This window comes from Acomys minous (assembly GCF_964271855.1).
Source record: "Acomys minous genome assembly, chromosome: 9".
Taxonomy (NCBI): domain Eukaryota; kingdom Metazoa; phylum Chordata; class Mammalia; order Rodentia; family Muridae; genus Acomys; species Acomys minous.
The window spans coordinates 95,796,801-95,813,444 of NC_140490.1; the positions used below are offsets into that span (position 1 = coordinate 95,796,801).

Below are 16,644 nucleotides of genomic sequence, written 5' to 3' on the forward strand. Positions count from 1 at the left end.
CCAAGAATGTCTTAAAAAAACCACAATAGACAATATGTCCATGAACTATGACAGCAATTTGGTCTTTGATAAATCTCCAATGTGTTATCTTATTTCTAAAATCAATGATAGTCTCCAAGTCTCTCCAGTTCTCAACTTTTCATAGTGCTCATTAAAACACGCTCCATGTTCTTAAGAGGCTGATAGCAGAGAAATATCTGGAAGTTGCATATTATTTATAATTAGTAAATTTGCATATACTAATATTATGTCTATTAAATGCACTGATTACTCATCATATCATATTATGTCATCATAACTGGATAAGAAAGCTCTTTATAGACAAGGGCTACATGCCATATTCCTTAGGATCTCTCATCTTTAATGACTGCACAGAAGGATTATTGAATAAATAGTTATTATGATTAATTAATTAATTAGTTTTGTATTTCAAGACAATGTTTCTCTGTGTATCTCCAGCTGCCCTTGAACTCACTCTGTAGACCAGGCTGGCCTTGAATTCATAGATCAGCCTGTCTCTGCCTCCCAAGTCCTGGAATTAAAGGTATGTGCCAACATGGGCGTAGCTATGAAACATTGTTCTGTATTGCATCAAATATTGACATTTGTCAAAAAATATTTCCTCCATGTTTGAGTACTAAATATAAATGAGGGAAGTGAATAATAGGAGCTGAGACTAGTTAAATGTTTGCCTGCATGCCGAGCACCATCTCATGAACTCGACATGAGCTGCCCCTGTGGTTCACTACACCAAGTGGGCAACATTATTATGTCCATTTGACAAAGACAGAGCAAGGGCCCAAAGCTCTAAGTAACTTGCTCAAGGTCCCCTGGCCCTGATTTGAGCCTAAAGCAGACTGGCCCTAAGGCCCACACCCTAAACTACAACACAGTATCCTAAGAGTGAGGGCATGGAACAGTGGGTTAACCAAGAATATAATAAACAGCAAGACAAGTAGTTACAAAGCATGTGACTGGGCATTAGAAAAGAAACTGTGGGGCATCATGGGAGCAGAACAAAGATCTGGCCTGTCTGGGTCTTGGGAAGGTTCCAGAAGGCTACCCAGGCAGCGTTATGTTCTAGGTCAGCGGATGGGGGATCTTGCCTACTTCTGTTTCATAAATATAACCTCAACATGTTACTTCCTATCAGAGGCTATCCCAGAGGATTAAAAAGAGCAAGTCGCCAAATTCCTGTGATGCAGTCTATACAATAAGGAGAAACTGTCGGGAAAGCTAGTGGCAGATGCTTTTGTGCCTCATCATATTGAAATGTTCCTTTTCCCAGTAAACACCCACTCTGAAAAAAAAAAAACCCTGTTGTGAAACTGACATTGTTTTGACAGAAAGGCGCTGTGGTTTTGTTTTTAAAAGCTGTATTTAATATAATATAGCAGGAGGCAAGCTGTTCAGCTTCAAATGTGTCTGCAAAGAAGCAACGGTATTGTCATTGAGCGGTGACAGATCTTCAAGATTAGCAAGTTGGAGAAGCTGAGTGTAGATTTGATTTTACACTATCTATGCTTTGAGCTCATGCAGAACTCAAGTAATAAGCAAACTGTGGGGCTAAACGGGTGAGGGGAGAGTGTCTTGCCCGTGGTCACTAACTGAGCTGCACGGAATCTGGGAGGCCAGCCAGGTGTGGTAACTCCACTGTGAGGATGCTTACAAAGCACTGTGCAGTGAGATTCATGCACCGGCGGTGAGAACGGAGATTTGATCAAAGAAGGAGAGAGGCGAGGGGAAGACTCCTGGGAGATGGAACTTTGAGTATATGCTCACTGGTCTCCTTTTGCCAGCAGAGCCCTACGACTGATTCTCTTGGCTGAGCAGGTACTGGTAGGAGAGGAAAGAAGGTTCTAGGAGGTGGCAGATGACAACAGAGAGAGCTACCACTAGGTTTCTGCTCTCTGAGCAAACCAAGACCCTGAGAAACAGAGAAAGGTAGGTGTGTGTCGAAGATTAGAGATGGTACCCAAAGAGAGCCAGAAGGGATGGCAGTGAGTTGCAGAGAAGGGGAGCTGTGGCTGGCCTCCTGGATTTCCCAAAAGGGATCTGACAACAGACTGAATTCTCTGAACTCCTGAGCTCAAAAATGCTGGCTGGCCTTTGTTCTTTCCTTTGGCGACTCAGTGCGGGAATTGAGACTCTTAAAAGCTGATACAGAGCCAAGCCACAGAGGCAGAACTTGCCCTTTCGACCACTTCTGGCTGACTGTCACAGCTGGACCTGAAGAAAAATATGCGTAACAAAATCTATTCCAGGAAAGAAGAACCAGCAGCCATAAAGAGGAATATCAAATGTGGCTCCGAGAAGAGATAGCATGAATGAAATAAAATAGTTTGAGGATAGGATACAGAATAACATATACACACATACATGCATACATGTATACATACATGCATGCATATATAAAAAATACAACATTCATGCATACACATATATACCCACACACATACATACATACATACATACATACATACATACATACATAAAGAGTCTACATAGAAAAACAAGTTACCAGCTAATTTTGAAAGGGTGGTCAGTACCAAAAATATTACCTGTTAAGAATATTGATTAGATTAAGCTTACACCATAAATTATAAAAAATTAGAATTACAAGGGAAAGATTACACACTACGCAGACATAGCCAAATATGATCAGCATCTATAGAGTTTGCTATGGTCCTGGCACGGAGCTAGGCATGTTTCTCACCTAATCGTCAATGAGGGAGTACCACAACTACTCCCTGGACGTTTATGTTCTCTTCCATTTGTATGTTGAAATGCCCTCTCCAACAATGATGCTGTCTATGTAGAGAGGTAAGCCTTTGCCTGGTGATTATGAAAGCTGAGCTCTTGTCAATGGCCTGGGTGTGCTATATAATAACTTGGAAGAGCCAGTTTCCCCTTTCATGACACAAGGACCAATTGAAGGGGCCAGCTGTGTAGCGGATGTGCCCTCGCCAGATGTTAAATCTTGACTTTGGACTTTGACTCTCCAGAAATGGTAGTAATAGATTTGTACTATTTACAAACTACTTAGTCTAGGGTAACTTAGGGCATGTGGGCTACGGCAGCCTTGCTTCTGAAATGAGAGAACTGCAAAGATGCTGAACGACACTCTTGAGAGTTTCACACAGGTATCCAGCCCCAAAGAAAGAATGGAGGAAGTGGGAGGACAAGAACTAAGCAAGAAGAAATCCTCCCCAGATAGAAAGGAACTTATCTGCAGATGCCATGGGCTCAACTGATTCCTCCATAGAGAAAGAGGGTGCATGTGCCAAGACAGGTGTTGGTGAATTTCCTGAACTAGAGAGGTGAGAGAAGATATCTAACAAGTTTGGGGGAAGGAAGGACAGGTTTCTTGCCAAAAGAAAATAAAATTTAGACTGACACTACAGCTCTCATTTTAAACATTGAGAGTGGGAATTACGGAACAGCGCCTACCAAACTCCAGAGGGAAGGCCATTCCCCAAGGTGCTTCTGCTAGGCTGAGAAAGCACACCCGTCACCTGTCATGGTGAAGAAGAGGTGTTTGTGGAAAGCAAGGCTTCAGAGAACTCAGCACCAGGTGGGGGAGTCAATCAACAACCATACTGCAGAACAGAGACTGGGAAATGAGAGACTAATGAACAGACAAGGAGCGGGAAGACACCAGCATTTGCCCAGTTGTAGGCTGTCTATTATCAGGCATTATGAGTGACAGATACAGTGTCTCTAAGAGAAAGAAGAAGGAGGAGGAGGAGGAGGAGGAGAAAACCCAAACCCCCATGATATAGCCTGGATCACATCACAGGAAGCCTTTTATGCCACAATAAATGGATAACATCAATTTAAGGATGATCTATGGAAATAGAAGACTTTGTGGTAATCAAGAAACCAGAGAAACAAAAGGAAAAGTTAGAAGACACAGTGCCTGGGGATCTACAAGTTGAGTGCCAAGAAGATGCTGGTGACGTAGACACTACCGGATACTGAGTGGCCCAGGGACACAAGACTGGAAAGGAACACTCTGGAGTTGCAATTGAGCCTTGGTCAATCAACAGTGATTTAGTTAGTCTGAATCCAGAATAAAGTTGGAGTTGGACAAGGAGTGAAAGGAAGAACATGGCAGGTGGAATCTATTCTTTAAAAGCCCAAATGGCCAGGTGTCAGAAGAATACAAGGTACTTAAGAGTAAGCAATTGTTTTGTATGTCGTCTGTTTGCTTTTTTTTTTAACTAGTAAAGATTTAAATATATTAACATAGTAAAGGTTGAAGAGAGAAAAAGGATCTCAGTGACAATAAATGGCAGAAGGGAGGAACCTCTACAGCCAGGACCCCAGGAAGAAGACACCATCTGAGAGCCTGAGGCAAGCTAAGAGGCTGGCCTTTGAGGAGAGAGGCTGCTCCCCTGACACAGAAATAAGGCCCACCATAGCTGGATTCTTACCCAGGCTGAGTAGAGAGATTTCCCAATGGGCCTGGCCTGCAGAGTGTGGCACATCCATGCATGTTTTTGTTTGTTTGTTTGTTTGTTTTTGTTTTCATAACACTGCCTAAAATAACCATGGTGCCTGATATTGAAAGTGTCCGTACAGGACATTCTCCACTGTTAAGTGGAGAGTGGGATCTGACTTTCACACGAACTCTGGTGCCCCATATTTGACCATGTCCCCTTGATGGGGAGGCCTGGTGGCACTCAGAGGAAGGATAACAGACTACCAAGAAGAGACTTGATAACCTAGGATCATATTCAGGGGAGGAGGGCCCCCTCAGTCACAGTCATAGGGGAGGGGAATAGGGTGAAAGTGGGAGGCAGGAAGGAATGGAAGGATACACGGGATGGGATAACAATTGAGATGTAATATGAATGAATTAATAAAAAATTATAATGCAAAAAAGTGTCCGTAGCAGAAGACCCATTTCTTACCATGCATCATGGTGAAATATGGAAACCTTACCTTCAAGATACCTTGCTTTGTAAAACTACAAAGATTTTAACAACTCTACATTGACAGGATGCAGATTTATTGCTTAAAATATCCCAAACTTGGTATTAGAGCTCAGAGGGAAAGCATGGCGTTACCATCAACACATTAAGATAATGTTTTTTTCCTGGGCATTGTTTCTAAAGATACAGGTACTTAATAGTATCAGTAATAAACAGAAGACACAATACACTGTTCTATATTCCTCTCTAAACTCTTTCTCAATTTGACATAAATATAAAAAAATATGCTGCAATTTAGAGAACAAAAAAGTGGGGTATTATTTAGGAATGCACTCATACCTGGGTTTCTAGGATTAAAAAAAAATAGATTGTGAAAATAATCTTGTTACAAATGATTGACTAGCTAGATAAAATGCAACAGTCCAAAAGCAAATAGATTCACATATTGTAATTGCTGTAATCAACCTCATAACTTCGTTCCTACATTCAGAATATCCATACACCACAAGGTTTATCACATGGTAAGTGACCAAAAAAACAAAACAAAACAAAACAAAAAAACAATTTAAGCATGTGGAGTCTGGGCTCTCGTAACACTAACCCTTCAAGTTATGGCAGCCTAGTTGAAAATCAGTTTAAAATTCCTATCAGTAACTCTAGGAAGGTAGATATTTAAATGTTCTTACCAATTCTCAGTTTTATTTTGGCCAGTAACATGACATGAGGAAGGTAGATATTTTTTAAAGGCTGTAACGGATTCGCATAGTCAACAGCTGAGAGAGGGAATTCAATCGTCTCTCCAAAAGTTAGCATCTAGGAAAGAAACGCTAGAGTGAGTGAGTGTGGTGAGGGAAGGAGAAGAAAAAAATGGCGGGAAAGTACCTTCCCAAGTCTGTGACCAAGAAAAAAGAAAAACATCCCTACCTGTGCGATAAGAATTCTGTGAGCTTGATTCAAGAAAATTAATTTTTCCTCTTTTGAAGACTGTTGCTTGAACTTCTCAGCTTTTGTTAAGTCATCCATTAGAAGGAGGCTTCTCACCAGGGTCAACCAAGAGCGAGGAGAAAGGAACTCATTGCCTTCCAGCAAATGGATGATTTCCTAGTGAGAGAAATCTATTTGTGTTTCCCAGCTCATTGATGAGCTGGGGCCAGAGTGCCAGCGACACGTTCATGAGGGTTGAGAATCTCCCTCCTTTTGGTCCAACTGGAGTTTTCCATTAACACCGGTGTGTACACTACCCTGTCTCCTTTACCTGAAGGTTTCTTATGATGTCTGCCTTTAAGTGTTTTTCCTGCAGGCCCAGGATCACAGCTTGCATCAGGAACTCGGCCAGGAGCTCTGGGTCATCTGCACTTTTCGCCTCCGTGCATACTTCGTGGATAAGGCTCAGACAGTCTGTCATGTCATTCTCTAATGCACACAAGGGGGATCATCAAGATGCACGAGAAAGCAGGAAAGGATGTGTGCATAATGTCTCCCAATGGCCAGCGAGTAAGAGGGCATTAAAAAGGAAAATGAAGATTACATGAGACACACAGGTAGGGGGGCTGTTCTAGTTTTGGTCATTTGCTATTAAAGTAATGTTATCACGTGAGACTTTTGACTTGGAAGGTAGACAGAGACATGCAAATAGGTGGGAAGGGAATAGAGTGAAAGAGGCAGGGAGGGGGGAACGGGAAGATACAAGTGAGGGGATAACAACTGGGATGTAATCTGAATAAATTATCTTTTAAAAATAGGTAAGCACGCAACTAGACAGTTACCAGTCACTGAGGGAGCGACTATTTACACATGCCAAGCTGTTATCTAAGACTATAACTTCCATCTCCTTCTGTCTGACAATGAGCCCAACAAGCAAGTAGGTTATCTCCATCTTCCAGAGAGAAAGGGGAAGTAGAGGATCATGGGAGACTGGGTAGGGGGAGATTTGACAAGGTGGGGGAAGGTCAGCATTGGAACTCTATGTTGCTGGGCTTGTCAACTCTATGCTTAGACACCTTCCTGAGAAAAATGCATTTTGAAATCTCCTTGATGATGATGATGATGATGATTATGATTATTATTACTATTATTATTTAGAGAACTGTGAGGAATCGCTGTTTTTGTTTAACAACCTGTGCTTTAAATTCTGGAAAGAGAGCAAGCTACAAAGTTGTGAGCATCATCGTAGACATACGCCTATAAAACCCCATCCCCTATGTCAAGTGAAACAAACCACAGGTGTTAAGTACCTTTCATGATTCCAATGCCATGGATCTGTGCAACAAATGCAGTGACGAGCATCAAGCGGCACCTCAGCCAAAGGTGGATGTTGAAATATTCCCGGGAGTTCAGGGAAGTGGGGTCTAAAAACTCGCTATCATCTTTGTTTTCTGAGGCCTAAACAAAGTTAAAAATGATGAGGTTATCTTCTCATTGGATAATGTCAACATCCTGGCCTAAGGAGAAGCATGAGCTGGGAGAAGCGTCCAATAGCATTTCACAGTATCACCTTTTAAATTAAGACATTATTCTTGAGTAGTCTATAAGCTGTAAGATATATGCAAAAGAGGCAAGTGAAGTCAGTCGCAATCCTGTCATCCCCTAGGAACGTTTTGTACCATGTGTCAGCCCATCCTTTTTCTCAATACCTCTACTCAAAAGCAGCTTCGCATGGAACCAAAGAGCCGCCTCAGAGGTTAACAGCTCTTCCGCTCTAGCGGAGGACCTGGGTTGGGTTCCCAGCACCCACATGGCAGCTCACAGTCACCTGTAACTTCAGCTCTGGCAGGATCCAGTGACGTCACCTGCCTTCTGCTGGCACTGCACACAGGGTGCACTTGGGTGCAAACGAAACACTCTTAGACATAAAATAAAAATTGTTAATTAAGAAAACAGTTTTGAAGCATTGGATATTTGTTTTGGTTTTTAATTATGTTATCAGAAGTCTCCATGTCATCAGAAAAAAATATTAAACATCCCTTTAAGGGATGAAGAATGATAAACCCAGTGCTGAGTGTCTATTCTGGACAATTAGTTCACTGGTTATGAGTGATTTCATTAGAAATCTGAAACTCACGAACAGTATTTTGTTTGGTGCATACTTTCATGCAGACCCCTAAGCAATTTGAGCCAGCCCAGTGACAGAGCTTGCAACAGGGCTGTCAAGCAGGCTTTAGAGCCCCTGTACAGGGAGGGCTAAGTCTGAGGAATCCTAGGTGGGAAAGAGGGTGAGCATCCTCCCTGCCGTCTCCAGGAAACAAACTCAAGAGTGGAAGGAAGAGTGGGTCTTGGGAAACCGCTGTGCCGGTGGGGCCGTATGAAGACTCTCCACAGGGACACATCCTAATGTGTCTTGCGCTGAGGTCTGTATCCACTCTCAACAGCTCGCAAATGAGATTACAAGACTCTAGCAAAGAAATTTAAGGGGCCTTTCTCAATAGGGAGCATAAACGGGACTTCGACACAGGCCTTTTGAGCCAGATTTCGCTGTTTCTTCGGCTTTTCCGCTTTGCATCATCCAACTAGCTAATTCAATGCCTGCTGTGCCCTTCGGTACAGTGGGATGTGTTGTAGTGTTACAGCACAATGTGTTCTGAAAGAGTGATAAGTCTATACGTACAGAACTTCCTGGAGAGGTGGGAGTGTATGGGTCGTCAGGCGTCCTCTTAAAAAGCTTCGAATCCTGGAGAAGCTTCAGCGTGGAATACATTATGGCGGCACTGAAACCAAGGGAAGGGTTTGACTGTTACTAGTGACAGCATCTGGAGTGTTATTTCACCAGTCTCTACTTCCTGTGAACACTTTGACACCCTCCACCCTCTCAAGGTGACCTGGCATCTCCTTTATATGTCCCAACAGCACTGTAGCACTCTGGTCCCCTACTATACTCATCACACCTCTTAATCGCAGTATAGAATTCTAAACCCAGTATAGAATTCTACAATCACTGAGGCAGATGCGCGTGCACATTGCACACACACACACACACACACACACATACACTCAATCACACACACCTCACACTCACACACACTCACAGATACACATTCACACACACTCAATCACACACACCTCACACTCACACACACTCACAGATACTCATTCACACACTCAATCACACACACCTCACACTCACACACACTCACAGATACACACTCACACACACACACACTCAATCACACACCTCACACTCACACACACTCTCACACACACTCACAGATACACATTCACACACACACACACTCAATCACACACCTCACACTCACACACACTCTCACACACACTCACAGATACACATTCACACACACACACTCACTCACACACACAACTATAAAAACCACAAAGTCCTGTTCAATAAAAAGAAATGGATCAAAGAATAAATAACGAATGTTTCCATAATCTAAACAGACCAAAGGCAAAATCCCCACGTTTGCCTCCTACGGCCAAACTGATTCCACTTCAAGTCCTCAGTCAGCACCACTGCACCCTGGCTCAGCAACACACGCTGTTCAATCCATGAAGGCTGTCAGCTTGACCCACAGTGTACGGCCACTGTCCAACACCTCCTTACCCCTCTCCCCCACTGCCAGGCCATTGCTACCTCCAGGATGGAGGACCAAGCTAGGCTCCTCGTTCCTCTGCTATGGGGCACATGGACTGTGCTAGTGTGAAGTCAAGAGTGTCCAAGCCCTGAAAAATCTCAATCTTGAGACCAGCGGGAGTCAGGACTGGCCTCTCCTTGTTCTGTGCCTACATGCCTCAGCCTGCGTCCTCCCGTGACTCCCACACACAATTCTAGAAGCAGTCGCCCAGCCTAGCACGTGGAATGCCTCCCGTGCAAGTGAGGCATCACAGTATCTGAGGCCCTCAGCCAATGATGTGCATCCATCTTAGCAATCCCTCCCCCTCATGCCCAAGGTTCTATATAGCCCTTGTTAGACCCAGTAACAACATGAGCTGTTGCACCGACTCTTGTCTGAGACAGCTGTATCACTAGAATCCTCACAGAAGGCCTTCTCCCCACAGCACTCCCAGCCTGACCAGGATCCTGCGGACCTCACCAGTTCAGGCTCAGCGTCACCATTCCCAGCCCAGCTGTGTAGCAGTGCAAGGACTCACACTCTCCTGCTCTCGCTCTGACCCACAATAGCTATGGCAAACTCCTCACGGTGTGACTGGAATGGTCCGTACCAGAAGCTTCCATGGACTCTGGTCAGTATACTTTCTTCTTTGCATTGGTTACCGAGAATTCTGGTCTAGCCCGTGGCTGGCTTCATCCATGTTCCCGGATCATAAGAAAGCCAGCTCTTGTCCATAGGTTCTCAGGGTGTGTGCTTACAGGCTCGATTTCTAGACTTGAAGTATTTTAAGACTGTTTTGTGTTGTTTGCATTATAGATGGGAAGAGTCCTGTTAACACTAACCATGGAGCCAAAATGTTTCTCCTTTTTCCTATAATTCACATCTTAGGAAGACAGACTGTTTTTCTACCACCTGTCAGATGCCATATTGTGTTATTTTTGTGAATTAAGTCATTTACTGCCCCTCACATGCTACAAGTTTAAGGTAGATGCTATTATGGACTCCAGTTATGGAGTGGGAAATGGACACACAGAAATATTAAGTAGGTTGTCCAAAGTCACAGAGAGAGAGAGAGAGAGAGAGAGAAGAGAGAGAGAGAGAGAGAGAGAGAGAGAGAGAGAGAGAGAGAGAGAGAGAGAGAGAAAGAGGAATGATGGTAAGAATCCAGACAACAGATCTCTGAACTGTTCTGATTCAGTCTCTCTCCCCTTCTCCCTCTCCCTCTCTCCTTGGTCTATCCAGTTTGGCATCATTGGTCATGTCACAGTGTTATGATCATTACTGTCAGTGTCACTGCTGACTATACTTGTCATCAATATCAAAAGACCTCTTGGTCCAGCCCAATGTTTTTCTCTTACATTCTACTCAGCATATTGCTATCATTAATATCACATACCCGATGTTTTCTCTTTACCTTTAGTCATCTTATTTATAAAAAATGGCTGGTCTAGCCTGGTCTACAAAGCAGGTCCAGGACAGCCAAGGCTACACAGAGAAACCCTGTCTAAAAAAACAAAACAAAACAAAACAAAAAATGGCTGGCCTATCCCCTTGATGGGGAGGCCCAATGGCAGTTGGAGGAAGGATAGCAGACTACCAAGAAGAAATTTGATACCCTAGCATCATATTAAAGGGGAGGAGGGCCCCCTCAGTCACGTCATAGGGGAGGGGAATGGGGTGAAAGCGGGAGGGAGGGAAGAATGGGAGGATGCACGGGATGGGATAGCAATTGAGATGTAATATGAATGATTTTACTTTTCAATAAAAAAAAAATGGCTGGCCTGTTTCTGCTCTGTGGGTTATACTCTAGTCCTGTATCTGTCACTTGGAATGGCATACTTCACTTCTCCTAAGGAGACCCAGGTGATCCTTGCCCTGTGCCTTCCCTTCTCAGTCCTTTGTCCATGTTGTTCCATTGATCCTAGCTCATTGGCCAGGATGCCAGGTCCAGGAGTGAGCACAGGGAAAAAGCAAAATGGATCAAATGAGGGTGGCACATGGGCTGAAAGAGATGGACCAGACTGGGCATTCCTGAGGCATTCCGCCTTGTCTTGCTGAGCCCCCAGCCCATCTTTACCTCTGTCCTCCCCTGCTCTGCTAAGTCAGTCAGAAAGCTGCCTGTTGCTTCAAGCTGAGATTCTGTCTCTTGCAAATAAGCAATACCAATAGAGACATGGAATCTCAACACTTGTGTCAAGATATATCGATGATGATGATGATGATGGGGTGGCTCACACATGCAGTTTAGAAGTCAACTTTGTGGAGTCAGTGCTCTCCTTCTGCCTTTATGTGGTTTTTTTGGGATTAAACTTTACTGACTGGGCCATCTTGCCAGCCCCATAATATGTACATTTTCTGTTATTTTATAACTGTTTATGCCTCTTCCCTTTTCCATTGTTTTGTGTCTTTGTTACGGTATAATATTCTTTGACCCCCCTCACATTAATTTGAAAGAAAATGCCTATCCTTGTTTAGATTTTAACACTGGTTACTTTTAATGGCTTCAAAAACATACTTCTCTATTAACCCATTTTTTTCCCCTTTTGGTTTTTTAAGACAGGGTTTCTTTGTGTAGCCTTGGCTGTCCTGGACTCACTTTGTAGACCAGGCTGGCCTCGAACTCACAGCAAGCCACCTGCCTCTGCCTCCCAAGTGCTGGGATTAAAGGCGTGCGCCACCACGCCCGGCCCTATTATCCCATCTTTTAAAACATAATTTCTCCCTTTGTCAAGAGGGGAAAAAACGAAACGGAATGTGGAAGGTGAAGAAGTTAGCACATTAACTGTGCTTTCTCTTCCATGCCTGCTTGGCTGCTGTATCTTATGTAACACCCTTAGCTCATTGTTAACTGCTGCCTTGATAATGCATCACACATTCTAACACTTGCATTCGCTTATACGCAGATGATTGTTTGTACCCGGTGCCAAGCCCTGCCACGCCCACCACTAGCCATGTTAGCAGAATAAGTCACCCCTCCCCAGTGTTCATAAGGTTTCTCTCTCATCAGCTATGTTATTTCTTCAGGCACATCCTCGGGGCACCCGGCCTGGAATTTGGTTGATGAGCCCCTTATGACTTAAACTGTATTTTTCTGGGTGGGGGGAGGTTAAGTTCTTCTTCCTTCTTCCTCTGCTGTAGTCAGATGATCCCTCTTCATCAACTATTGACAGAGCTCTAGAAACTTATCAAATTAGAATTGAGTTCAAGTAAAAATGTCAACTGATGTGATCTGTAAAATATTTTAATTGTGTGTGTGGGGGGGGGGGGGGAATGCTTGCAACCGGAGCTGGGCCAGCAGGAACAGGAAGCTGGGCCATCACAAGTTCGTCCCCATACAGTAAACAAAGAGATCACACAGGAGTGAAATGTGCCTTTTGAAAGTAAATTTCCCCAAATCTGACCATTAAGCTTTCTTTAGTACTTTGCTAAGCCTATTTCAGTTTTTGTGTCTTTATGAATCCTTCTGATGAGACACTGAGGGAAGAGACTGTAGATGGAGCATCCTTGCTGCTCTTGCAAAGGACCTCAGTCCATAGCGAGTACATACAGGACCGCTAACGCCAGTTCCAGGGAACCTGGTGCCCTCTTTTGGCCTCTGTGGGTATTGCATGCACATGTTGCTCATAAATGCACACAGGCAGCAACAACAACAACAACAAACACTCCTACACACTGGATCATTTGATGGACAGCTGAACCAAAGGCGTTACTTTCCCTTTACAAGGGGGCGAAGGTTTTCCCAGTGTTTGTGGACTGGTTACAGTTTCCTCTTTTGAAAAAAAAAAGCTGTGTAGAATTGAACTGCACCTTTTAGCAGTAGTATCTTTTAATCCACGTTTCCCAGTGATTATAAGTAAGATCGCAATGGCCTGTTTATTGTATTTACAATACAGTTTGTGGCTACAAGCCTTTTTTATTTTCTGGTGTTGAGGCTCATAAGCCAGGCCTTGCATATTCCAGGCCAGAGCTTTTCTACTAAGCAAGAGCTACCTCCCCAGCTCTGGCTGCAAGTATTCCTCACACACACACAAATTAAAATATTTTACAGATTAAATCAGTTGACACTTTTCTTTGAACTCAATTCTAATTTGATAAGTTTCTAGCGCTTCAACTATTTAATTATGTTTTTCTTCTGTTGCTAATGAAAGCTTTTAAATTCATCTTGTATAGCCTAATTTTCAGAAATTTGTACACAGGGGGAAAGAGTTCAAGGCCCACCTGTGTCATGTTTTAGCTGTATGATCTTGGGAAATGCAATTATCAATCTCTTTATAAAACAAAAATGATGATAACAGTTCCAACCACATCAAAATGAATGATTCTGATGATTAAATTAGGATTCGTTTGTTCACAAATACATGCTGAGTATCTGTTTTGTGCCAGGAAGAAATCTAGGAGCCATGGATACAGCAGTAAATGATACAAACCAAACCCCCACCCATCAGGACCCAACATTCTACTGCAGTAAGTCGTGCTTAGCAAACACATGCTAGCTATTGGCATCATTAGTTTATTGATTTGGCAAGAGACGTAGTAAAGGCCAAGTTGATTTTTTAAAACTAAATCGTTAAGCAGCTTTCCAATCTCTTAGCAATTATTGAATATTAAACTTGAAAAGCGTTTTCTAGACCATTAAAATATCCACATTTGTAGACTATTTTTAAGGTGTTGTGTGTCATTAATGTTATTGTTTTCTTTTTAATTATTATTATTTAAAATAATAGGAAACAAGCAAGAGGAGAGCAGAGAGCCTGGTGGGGCCTCAGTTCGTGTGCAGTTATGCTGCAGTCCTTTGATCAAGGCTACACACTTCCAGGGTGCCCTGTTGCTACGGGGTAGCTGCAGAGTCTGGTACTTCGCAGCCATGGGAAAAGACAGGAGTGCCTACTGCAGGGGCTCTTCCCATTCCAAAGCCTGGGTTCTGCTTTAAAGAGAAAGGACTTGTAAGGCTTGGCATGTCAGTAATGAAGAAACCACATAAAATGCAGTGTGTTCTATAGGCCAGTGTGTCATAACCCACTTGTTACTCTGTAGTTGCTTAGTGTTTTGTTTTGTTTTGTTCTGTTGCTATTAACAAAACACCTGCAACCAAGGAGAGAAGGAAACTTAGTTCACTGTTCTAGAGCAGCAGTTCTAAACCTGTGAGCCAAACAACCCTTTCTCAGAGGCCATAGCCCACATGTCAGGGTTTTTACATTATTCTTCATAACGGTAGTAAAAGTACTGTTATGAAGTAGCAACAAAATAATTTTGTGGTCGGGGGTCACCACAACACGAGGAGCTGTATTGAAGGGTCACAGCTTTAGACAGGTTGAGAAGTGCTGGTTGAGCCTGGTGTCATCAATTGGTGAGGCTTCCTGCTGCCTTAGAACATAGTGGAGTATTGCACAGCAAGACAGAACAAGCCTGCACGTGCTTGGGCCTGTTTCTTCTAAAGCCACCAATGCCAGCATTAGGACTCTACCCCTATGACCCCATCTAATGATAACTGTCTCTCAAAGGAGATTGCACTGGTGTCTTTACTATCGCTGTCATAAAAATACCCTGATAGGCTTTATGTTGGCTTACAGTTGTAGAGGGTTGCGGTCCATCTATCATGGAGGAGAGGCATGACAACAGGGCGGGGCAAGCAACAAAGAGATCAAGCAGGAAGTGAGGCAAGGATTTAAACTTCAAAGCCCACCTCCAGTGACGCACTTCCTCCAGCACAGCTTTACCTCCTAAAGGTTCCATTACTTCCCCAAAGTGAACCACCAACCAGAGACCAAGTGTTCAAACATAGGAGCCTATTGGGACATTTATCACTCAGGCCTTGTTAGCCATAACCCTTCCAAGGGTTATGTTTCCAAGACACAGACTCCAGGGACAAGCATGTAAGCAGCAACAAGTGCACAGTGGGAAATTTCTAGTTCCTCTACTGCACTAGACGGAAAAGTCCAGAAGTGCGTACCAAAGTCTCAAATGCCAAGAGGTTTCATTTTTGTCATAAAATCCAAAGGCTTGAATGTTTTTCCTTTTAGATCGTGAACTAAATGCAAAGGAAAAGAGGAACAAACATTTGTTTAAACAACATAAAGAGGATGGTAAAGAGAGTCCAGAAAGAGAAGCATGTTTTGGAAAGTTTTGATTCCATTTATTCCTTATTAACATTCATGACAAAAAAAAAAAACAGTCAGTTTATCCTCATGAAATCCATGCAGCTCGCTCTACCTGTCACCCCAGGGAAGGCGCCTTTCAATTTCCTTGACACATAATTTTATTAAAAGTATCAGGAAATGTCAGGCATCATTTGGAAAGGGGATAGTCCACCACTCTCGCAGTACCCCAACAGAAGCTCCTGGGGGTGCAGTGAGGGGGGTGGGGTGTCCAGTTCATGGAAGAGAAAGTCACTCATCTTGACAGTGGCCTTCCCCAAAATGAAGGCTCTGCTCCAAAGAGGCAACAGCACCAACATTGCTGCCAGTTTTGTCCCAGGGGCCATGTTCACATGTTTAAAACAGTGTCCTGTTTAACAGTGTCCTGATACGCTGGCACAGAGCTGGCATAAGTCTACCGTACATCTGGTCTTCAAGTTAAAGCTCTATTGTGACAGCCCTTTCCTGGACAGATTGAAAATTTTCATTCTCATTACTTTTTTCATTAAAAGAGGGTGGGGGGCACTCATCCCTCACATCCTTTATACCAAGAGAGAAGAGAATATGTCAAGACAAAAAAAAAAAAAAAGAATGACGGTAATGACCAAAAGAAAATTCCGTGCATATGTGTGTGTGTGTGTGTATGAGTGTGTGCATACATGCATGCATGTGGGCGTGTGTGTGCATGCATGTGTGTGCATGCATGTGTGCATGCATGTGTGTGCGTGTATTCTTAGCGCTAAAGAGAGCACCACTGGAGATGGAAATCATACATTAAAGGTTTCTTCGCCCTTCAGATTTTGGCAAGGGAAGTAATTTATCATTAGTGACTGTCTAAGCATAAACCTATAATTAATACATTTTCAATAGCTACCAATAAAGTACAGCGTAAAGATGGCTGTAAATATATTATCACTATAAACTACCATGGCTCAAGTTTGATGCCAACACTGCTGTCTACCCCTAAAAACCATTAGGATCTGTAAAATTGTTGGGGCCCTCTAAAGA

General features: G+C 43.2%; 1 protein-coding gene across 4 annotated transcripts in view; it reads right to left on the reverse strand.

Annotated features, from left to right (window-relative positions):
* CFAP54 (cilia and flagella associated protein 54) overlaps positions 1-16,644 on the reverse strand; it is a 296,457-nt gene that overhangs the window by 85,511 nt on the left and 194,302 nt on the right. For all 4 annotated transcript variants that reach the window (XM_084796148.1, XM_084796147.1, XM_084796149.1 and 1 more), the window contains 5 exons: positions 8,542-8,641; positions 7,172-7,319; positions 6,193-6,350; positions 5,862-6,038; positions 5,624-5,750 (listed from right to left, as the gene is read on the reverse strand). In XM_084796148.1, the coding sequence (XP_084652274.1) occupies positions 5,624-5,750; positions 5,862-6,038; positions 6,193-6,350; positions 7,172-7,319; positions 8,542-8,641 (710 nt within the window). The remainder of the gene's footprint in view (positions 1-5,623; positions 5,751-5,861; positions 6,039-6,192; positions 6,351-7,171; positions 7,320-8,541; positions 8,642-16,644) is intronic.